Raw genomic sequence first — 10,131 nt, 5'->3', positions numbered from 1 at the left:
TTAGAGAAAAATGGAAAATAAATAAAGCTAAACCAATAATTCAATAGTAGCCTTTAATGCATTTTCTGGCAAATTCTAATTATTATACAAATAATTACGTAAAAAATAATACAAGTATACATATGACTAATAAAACTACAATAAATTTATTTACAAGTATAAATTATTTGCATTCTCCTACACATTGTATGAAACATAATTGATCCGTGTAAGAAAAGAACATACTCATAAAAAAAATTGAGGGTGAAGTAACAAAAGTTGTTCCAGGGTGCTTGTAAACCTTTTCTTAAAGAGAATTAAAGCAATGTATAGGAAAGTTAAAATTGTTAAAAGATCACTGAGACTAGAATACTAATTAATAGGATATTACTCATTGTTTGTGAAATTTATAAAATTTCTCATAAGCAATTCATTGTTTCGTTCAGCCACAAGTAGAAGAGAAATCAACTAAGAGTACTTTGTGAAGCCTTTCTCTCGGTACTGCTGTTGTAAGACCATATTGGAAGCATGAAACATTGTAAACGTTTTTTCACGCATATCATAGTCACTGATATTATCTCCACAGAGTTTCAATTTGGAAGTAATTCTAAACATAGCAGAATTATATTCAGAAACAGACTTAAAGTCTTGGAGCCTAAGATGAGCCCAATCATATCGTGTTTGTGGAAGAGTGACCAACTTTAAGTTGTCATATCTTTCCTTTAAACCATTCCACAAAACAAATGGATCTTTCACTGTGAGATATTCAATTTTCAACCCTTCATCAAGGTGATGGCGCAAGAAAATCAAGGCCTTAGCACAGTCTTGTGTAGATGCTTTATCTTTATCTTTAATGGCGTCTCCAAGACCCATTGCATCTAAATGGATTTCAACATTCAATACCCATGTCATATAGTTCTTGCCCGAAATTTCAAGGGCAACGAACTTTCTTTTCATAATATCAGACATTTAAAAAAATACAAATTTGAGAAAAATTATACCTTAATTTTCTCAAAGATCTTTTTGAGATGGTAGAGCCTCATGCTGATAACGTGTTATAAAATATAACCCAAAATAACAATATAGAACAAGCAAAACAAACTAAGAGATATAGATAGAAAGAGAGGAAGAGAGATTCTTATTTCTTCTTCAATTGTGTGTCTTTTCCTATCTATTACAATGCCTTTATATATGCATAAAAAGTGAAGAAAATATGTCATGGAATATGTCATTGAACATACAAAATATGTCATTGAATATGTCATTAAGCATTTGAGATGAAGATCATGGAAGAAGAGTAGACATCCACCATAATGTGATATTTATCCTAACATATCTGAAATTTAAAGAAAAAGATTGAACAATTCCATTAGCTAGCAGTCAATTTTTGAATAGTACCAATTAGACCTTGAACGTGCATCCACCTATACGAGTAGCCTCCAAATGTATGCTCTTTCTTAATTTTTATGTTGAAAAGGTATAATTGAGACATTGGCTTACAACTTAGCTACAATGATTTGGTCATTGCCATCACGAAAAAGATTTTCCTAGTAGACATGATCTGTTGCAATAAAAATTTACGTGCACCTGATATTTATACTGACCCAATAGGATATAGTTTTACCCATGAACGTTTATCACATAACAATGCATGGTTAATTAATATTTATTTTTATAGGTCCTAGGTTCGAGCCGTGGAATCAGTCATTAATATTTGCGTTAGGCTAGATTGCCTACGTTACACCTCCGGAATGTGTCTTTTTTTCGAACCCTGTGTGAGCGTAAATTGTTTGTGTACTATGCTGTCTCATTGAATTACTTAATTATGATAAATAATTGATATAATTTGCTAAAAATACCTAATCCGAGTAAGTGTTTACCATTTCGATGAACCACACCAGATAGTATAAGCTTCAACATCACCGTACGTATGCATTGCTTCTTGGTCAACAAATTGAATTGGTTAATTATCTGAATTATTTCGTTTTTCAGTGGGAGTGGGCGTTAGCTTTGAACTTCCTAATAATTCGAAAAAGAAAAAGATAAAGGACAACATTGTCAATTTCAGCAGAACTACATATGATAAAACAAAATTTAAAAACTAGCTGTCCTTTGAAGAGACATCTCAATTTGTTTTATCACATACAACGAGAATACATTTCAGATTCTTTACCTGAATAAAGTGTTGACAAACGTTTTACAATAATGCACCACACTGTAGCATGTTCTTGTGTTATATTAGACTTCATAAGGAGTCAATAACGTGTAATTTTACTCAATTCAATATACAAATCAAAAACAAGTCAGCTCTTACCGAGTCAAGACTAATTTATGATATGTAAAAAAATGCAATTTGCAAAAACAACTCGAATTATAAAATCAAAGTAAGTTAAGAAGGGGTGTGGCTCAGCTGTCAATAAAATGGGAGAAAAATATAGAAACTAAAGTTTAAATTGCAACAATGACAAAAAGTATTACTTCAATTTGTCTAAACTTTGGTGGAAAAATTTCTCGATACTTGTGTCTAGTGATACAACTACATAGGTATTTATCCGTAAAATGGTACAGTTGAATTTATACGTGGTTTATAGACAAGTGAATCGATTTGATTCTAAAATGATAAATAAATTAAACAAGAATGTAGGACTTAGCGTTGAAATCGAGATAAGACAGTAGAAATCTTGGTTCCGGCCAGAGCTTCCTGAGGCAATAATAACAATATTAATAAGCAAGAAGATAAAATATTATTGAGCTTTGAACGGAGTATAATATGTGCTAGTCAGAAAATTCGTGTCCCCTTACTATGGTTGTGGAGCTCACTATTTATAATTGTACCTAGGAAACAAGGTCCTAGGATCAAACACCTCTTAAATGACATTATGAGTGTCATTGAAAAATGTATAACGGTAGGCAGTGAATGCCATATTCTCTGTAACAGACCATGTACTTAATGTTATAGAATATTCTCCATTGAATACTACTCGGTGGTAGGCATTTATTTCACCTTTAGAATACCTATTCCATTCGGGAACAAACGAGATCGCAGCCTTCGAACCTGATTACCTTATGCCTCGGCTCTACGTGTCACTTCATTATGCGAGCATTTAATATAAGCATAATATATCCTATATAGATAGTCCCCCTGCTTTCGAGTAGCATATCCTTGTTTCATCGAGAAGTTAGTAAAGATACATTTTTTGGAAAATTTTCTGACCCCCTCTGAAACGTTTCTGACGGTTGATTAGACACACATCTTTCCATATTTAATGCCCCAAACACGCGTCATTCCATGATTCAGCAACACTTTTGCCGGTTCTCGAGGTAATCATTACCAAAATTTTAGTCGTCAATTCCTTTATTTATACGCATAACTCTTCCCCTTTTACACTTCATAATTCTCTAATCTCTCTCAACCCCCTTTTACTCAACTCGCACTTGCTTTCAACTCTCTATAATCTTTTTCTTCAGAAAAAACCCTTTCTCCCTTTTGATAACAATGGCCGCCTCTTCCAAAAATCCTAGTTCCTCAAAGAATAAAGAAAGTACTGATGATGTTCCTCCTCCTACGATGAGCACCATCATCCCTAAAAAACTCATCACAACTAAAGACTTCGAAAAGAAGTACCCTTCCGCTAGCCCTCGAACATGGGTTGTTGGCGTGTATCCTTCGTTCATCCGTACTTCTAACATCCTACTGTGAAGGAAGATTGGGGTTGTCAAGATCTAAACATCATCGCTCTTGACCCTAGTAGAGGGGATAACCTTTTACAATAAGGGTTTTACGTATGTTTATACGTATCCCTTTACTTTGGGCATGTTCTCATTAAGCGAAAGGGTTTGACTCTGTTATCTTAGATTTTTATCTTCGTTACCAAGTTTGCTTGGCACAGGTGAGTCCCAATGTATGGTAAACTGTTGCTTGTCCTTGGAGTCTATGCCGGGAGAATGGAGAAGAGCTATCCCTGGCTCGACTGATGAACCTTTATTACCCCAAGATTTTCCGCGGGGGAATGATAAATTTCAGCAAATCTGGCTACCATGCTTTTTGAACCAGCATGGATGATGACAACTATCGTGGATGGATGGATCGGTTCATTGCAATTGTCACCAGGGGCATCATTCCAGCCACGACTCCATCATTTCCTGAATTATGGAATCGTACTCGTAAGTTCATCATTTGTCTTTTCTTCTAGTTAAAGATTGTCCCATGTTGTTACTGATCCTTCCTCTCCCACTATTTTAGCAACTCGATGGACACCAACTAAGGTTGAAGTCTTGGACCAATGGGTTCAGAAGATTCTTTATGTCACTATGCCTAAGACCCGCAAGTGGAAAGAAATGGCCCTTAAATATGAGTGGAAGGCCAAAAATCATAATAGGTTGAACTTATCTTACTTTTACTTCTCGTATAAGAAAATTGATTAACCTTTCTTCCTTGTTGAATTCAGGTCTTCCGTAGGGCGTTGTTATTGTCCCCGAGGAGGATGTTTTAGCTGATACTACGGATGTGGCGAGGTTGATGCATGAGGCTTTCACCCGAATCGGTGTCACCAGACCTACTTTCGATGGAAGTGCTTCTTCGGAGTCCCCGGTCGGAGAATAAGAAACCAAAAAGGCAATGCTCCTCCGCGGCCCAGGGTAAAAATAAAAAGGAGAAGAGTGTTGCGTCCGAGCCGTTCGAAGATGTTGTAGTGATGAGCGTGCACCCGAGCTGGACATAGATATCGTGGTGATCGACGATGATAGAGGAGTCAGTGATGAAGAGGCTTCTCTACATAGAAGATGACGACCTTCATTAGTTCAACAGAAGGCTCAATTTGTTAAGCTAGTTACTTCAACCGAAGACGATGCTCCGGTGCTCTAAAGGGAATATGATATGGTGCAAGATACTAACTCTCGCTTCCGAGTCCAAGTCGTTGTACCCGACATCGTAAGGCTGGGTACCGGGTCTCTTCCATCTTCAGTTGATGAGAAACCAAGAACTAGCACTACATTTCCCGCAGTTGCTTCTCAACCTACAATGACATCAGCTCCATCTCCTTCTTCACTAACTTCACTTTCACCACCAGCAACTGCTACATCATCTCCACCGCCCGCAGATGCCCGAGAGGAGGATGTCCCTCTTCCCCACTCCCCAGCTCATGGGAATTTGGGAAATATTTATTCTGCCCCTGCTGAAGATTCTCAAAGGAGGAGGAGCGTCTCCCTCTCGGTTTCTACCAAATGTTATTGTCCCCGCAGTTAGAACTTGCTAATTATTTTAAGCTCTAGCTTCAGAAAAAGATAGAAATAAAATACAATCTTTCTCGGGAGAATTGAACAATGCCATGCACACACAGCGATGGTACAAACTTTGTTTCCTCTATTATTTCCTATATCTTTTTTTTTGGTTAAACCGCAAAATTTTATTTAACCAAGTAACTCAATATATACAAGATGACTCGCCTGGACTATATAATCATTCCTCAATTACAATTGGAATTGCTATTTCACTATATATTCACTACTTTCACTTGAACTATACTCGCTAATTCCACTTGAGCTATACAGGATAACTATTTAACTGTTTTAACTCTTTCTTCCACTTGTGTATCTTCTTCCCTTTCATATGCAGTTGTAGTATGATCTCTATGATGAGCTATTTGCTTTCTAGTTTTTGATTGGTAAACCTGCATCTATTTCTTTCTACCCAGATATGGTAGACTATTGCTGCAAATAAGAATCCCAGGATACCTGCTTTGGTCTGCAATTGTTAACTTTCCTGGAGTGCCATGTTACTTCCTCATCCCAGTTGCCAATTGGTCTTATTATCCCTACCCATCTTGTTAGGATCCTCCACATGTGTTTGAATATGGACAAGAGAAGAACAAATGTTGAAGTTCTTTAATAGAGTCAGTCTTATATAGCACACAGTTCTGAGAAACCTGCACCCCCATCTCTTTAGTCTATCTACTGTGGATAGTCTTTTTTTGACAGCTAACCATAATATGAATTGGTGCCGAGGTAGTAAGCCTTTAGTCAGTACCAGACTTTTCCATAAGACCTTTTCATAATGAGGAATGAGAGATCTGTAAGCTTTCTTGATGTTGAATCTGCCTTTGTCAACCATTCCTTCTAGCATTATGATAGGATCTCCTACTTCAGCTAGCCATTACCTTGCTTCAAAAATCTTTTTAACCAGCCATCTAACTTGATGTGATGTCTTCATTTGCATAAGATCTTGTGTCTTGATGTAAATACCACGTATCCATTGTATCCATAACCTGTCCTCTTTCAATGCTACTGCCAATAGGAGTTTGCACAAAGCAGTTTTATTCCACTTGAAGATGTCAATAATGTTGAGTCCCCTAATAGATCTAGGCATGCATAATTTATCCCATTCCATAAGGGCTTTCCTGGAGTAATTAACACTTCCTATCCATAGGAATATTCTACAAATGTTAGTAACCATGGTTAGAATCTTTTTTTGCGACAAGAAGACCTGGGCCCAATAAGTTTGCATCTCAAACAGTTGATTCGTAATCAGTTGCACTCTCCCACTGTATGACAAAAACTTTATTGTCCAAAATTTGACCTTGCAATAATTTTATCCACCACGGGCATACATTGATGTATGGTTAGCTTCTTAGAAAAAAGTGGCACCCCAGGTATTTGAAAGATAATTCACCTGCAGTAAATTGCCAGTCCTTTATGATTTCTACTTTAAATTTCTGTGATACTCTTACCAAGTATATGGAGCTTTTATCTAAATTTGCTTGTAGCCTTGAGACTTTAGAGAAATGTTGGGAAGCTTGTAGCATAATTTGGATTGAGATCTTATCTGCTCTACAGCACATCAACAGATCGTCCGCAAAGCAAATTTGTATCAATTCTCGATTAGCACACTTGGGGTGGACGTTAAAATTTGGTTTATGCCTCAATTGTTTTAAAGATCTGTTTAAGAACTCCATTGCTAAGATAAAGATATATGGAGACACAAGTCATAATCAAGTTCACTATTCTAAAAGGAATGCCAAACTCAAGTAATATCATTTTCAAGAAACTCCATTCAACTGAATCATAAGCTTTTCTAGTGTCCACCTTGATAATGCATCTAGAAGACACCCTTTTCCTTGAGTATCCTTTTACCAGTTCATGTGCTACAATAATATTGTCCAGAATGCCCTTACCTTCAATAAAAGCAGACTAGGACTTATTAACCAAGTAATTTACTGCCTTCTTGAGCATGTTGGTAAGGAGTTTTACAATAATCTTGTAGATAGTAGAGCAGCAGGAAATAAGGTCTGAAATCCTTGACATAGCTAGGACATGGGAGTTTAGGTAATAGGGTGATGATGGTGCAATTTATTTCCTTTAAGAGTTTCTCATTCTCAAATAATTGTTGTATGGCCCAGGTTGCTTCATCACCAATCACCTCCCAGTACTTCTGAAAGAATTCAGATTGGAATCTATCAATCCCAGGTGCCTTATCAGTTGGAAGTTCTTTGACCACCTTTGTGATTTCTTCCTAGTAACAGGTATTAGTAACTCTTGCTGCTATTGAATTGATAAGAAAGGGCCATCTCTAACTATTTCAACGTCAGTAAAAGGTAACTCAGTAGTGGCAATCCCTAGAAAAAAGTTATGAATTCTTTTTGTACCATCTCTGGTTCTGTAAGTTTGTCCCTAAATGAGTTATAGATAGATGATACCCTATTTCTAGCATGTTTGGCCTTGATATGGGCATGGAAATACTTAGTATTGGCATCCCCATAATCTATCCATCTGGCCCTTGACTTCTGCCTTAATATACCTTCATGTACTGCAGTCCATTTCTCCAATTGTGACAATGTGGTTCTTTCATCTTCTATCAGTTTCTGATTCAACAATCACTAAAGAGAGCCTCTTGTACTGCTGTCAACTGTTACTTCAGGTTTTCTAGTTTCTTCTCTACTGAAGAGTACTCTTCCTATAGGCCTCTAGTATTGCGTTCAACTTTTGTAGCTTTTTCCATACTGCAAACATGGTATACTCCTCCACTGGTATGTCACATGTTTTATGCACAGCCTCTTTGAAAGCTTCCTGATCAAGCAGTATAGTTAGTAATTTGAATGGAGTCTTCAATTTCTGTCTGGTAACTTTAGTGTCTATAACAATAGGGGAGTGGTCATAGCAGTCAGGATTCTGATATATAGCTTCTAGGTTGCTTTATTTCTGGAACCAATCAGAATTCCCCAACACCCAATCTATATTGCTATATATTTTTTCTTGTTCGTCCCTCTAATTGCACCGGGAATATTACCACCATTTTATGGTCCTACTCCAATATATGTGATGCATTATTGAAAACCCACAGTCTCATTGATATGGATAGGATTACCATTTATTCTATCACCTGCTGACAAGACAACATTAAAGTCACTAAGGATAAGCCAAGGTTCCTTTACAGTAGTGTGTATCATTTTCAAATGGTTCCACAATGCTTTCCTCTCAGCTACAGTATTCAGGCCATAGATAATTATCATTAGGCAATGGAATTATGAGGCAAGATCCTTCACCTAACAGTGAATTAATTGGGATGCAGAATACAGAATGGTGATTGCCACATTGCTAGTCTTCCCTCCTACCCAAATTCTGCCATTCGGTGCATTTCTATATTCAGTATGAAAGGACCAATATTTATCAAGCTTCTTAGTGACTCTATTAGCTTTGTATGCGTTTACTCTAGTCTCTAGGCAACCAATCATATCCACTTTATTTTTTAGCAGAAAGCCTTTCAATGTCTTCTACTTAAAGGGCTTGTTAAGGCCTCTAATATTCTATGAGCATATAATCGGGAGGGAGGGTGATAGGTGGGGGTTTGATAATCACGTCTACCCCTTGATTACCTTTGCTAGTGTTGCCTACTTTGTGGCCACTCAATGCAGCATACCGATTGTTAATTGTAGAATCATCTGAGTCACTATCTTCATCTTGCCCTTGGTCTAATAGTGGGCCTCAGTAGACTAAAACCTTCTTCCCTCTTAGTTTGAACTTTGTAGGGGCAGTATGTTGCTCATTTTGTTGTCCTTCATGTGGTTAAGTTGCCTCCTCACTAGTCTTGTTCTGATCCTTCTCAGGTCCCTTTTTCTTGTTTGTCAATTTTGGATACCCATTATTGCCTCTTTGGTCTGCCCTTTTGCACATTTGGTTGTTGTTGTTTAGTGTTTAGGGGTTGTTGGATTTGATTGTTTTCCTTTGCTTATTTAGTCATTTGTTTATGCCTTCTACCACATTCTTCAGTTTTGTGATAAACTTACAAGCACTTTTGGCATAATGTTGGCCTCCATTCATACTCGATCATTTGCATCCAAAGGCTACCATCAGCTTTTTCAATAGTCATCTCCTCAGGTAGAGGTTGAGACACATCCATCTCGATTAGGACTCTAGCATATAACACCCTATCTTCATGTACTGTTAGTCTATCTGCGCATATAGGTTTCCCTAGGTAGCTTGCAATTCTTCCTAAGTTTTCCTCTTTCCAGTACAGTACTGGAAGGCTAGGAAAGCAGACCCATAGTGGAATTAGACAAATAGGTTCTTTGGTCATCTGGAACTCAAGCGTCCATGTCTTCAATATCAAGGGTCTGTTATTATAGGTGTAGGGGCCATTCTCCATGATACTGGCTTTGTCTTGCTCAGATTCAAAACGGTAGATAAAATAGCCATCATCATGCAAATAAACCTTAGGTATAGCTACAAAATGCCATATGCCATAGACAAACTTTAGCATATCTTTGAAATTGGGATTTACCCTAATACATACCCAATCAGTGCGCAATCTCGTTTTTATGTTGTTTTTAAATTTCAACAAGGTTCAATTTCACAACCCTCTATTTTGTTAAGGTTGGGTTTTTAGTTTATTTCTATTTTGCAGGCTAATTTCCTTACGAGGGTCTTCAAAGGTTGATTCTTGATAAGGAAGAACTTACCTCTAAGCGGGATCAACTGTTGGTCGAGCTAGACCAAATTGATACTCATCTCTCGGAACTAGAAGCACAAGCTACTAAGGTCATTGAGTTGGGAGCTCAATTGCGACAAAGCGAGAAAGAGGTAGTGACCCTTGGCTAAGAAGCTGCCCCTTTAAGGGTACAATTCGAAGAGGCTAGGGCCAAGTGGGTTGAAGTCCATAAT

General features: G+C 37.3%; 1 protein-coding gene across 1 annotated transcript; it reads right to left on the bottom strand.

The window, feature by feature from the left end:
* Positions 1-447: 447 nt before the first annotated feature.
* Positions 448-948, bottom strand: LOC138870368 (uncharacterized). Its single transcript, XM_070148166.1, has 2 exons — positions 680-948; positions 448-586 (listed from the first exon to the last, which is right to left on the bottom strand). Exons 1-2 carry the CDS (start codon positions 946-948, stop codon positions 448-450), a joined length of 408 nt encoding a protein of 135 aa, XP_070004267.1.
* Positions 949-10,131: the final 9,183 nt, after the last annotated feature.

This window comes from Nicotiana sylvestris, chromosome 6 (genome assembly GCF_000393655.2).
Source record: "Nicotiana sylvestris chromosome 6, ASM39365v2, whole genome shotgun sequence".
In the NCBI taxonomy this organism is placed as follows: Eukaryota; Viridiplantae; Streptophyta; class Magnoliopsida; order Solanales; family Solanaceae; genus Nicotiana; species Nicotiana sylvestris.
This window is presented reverse-complemented; position numbering and strand designations above follow the sequence as displayed.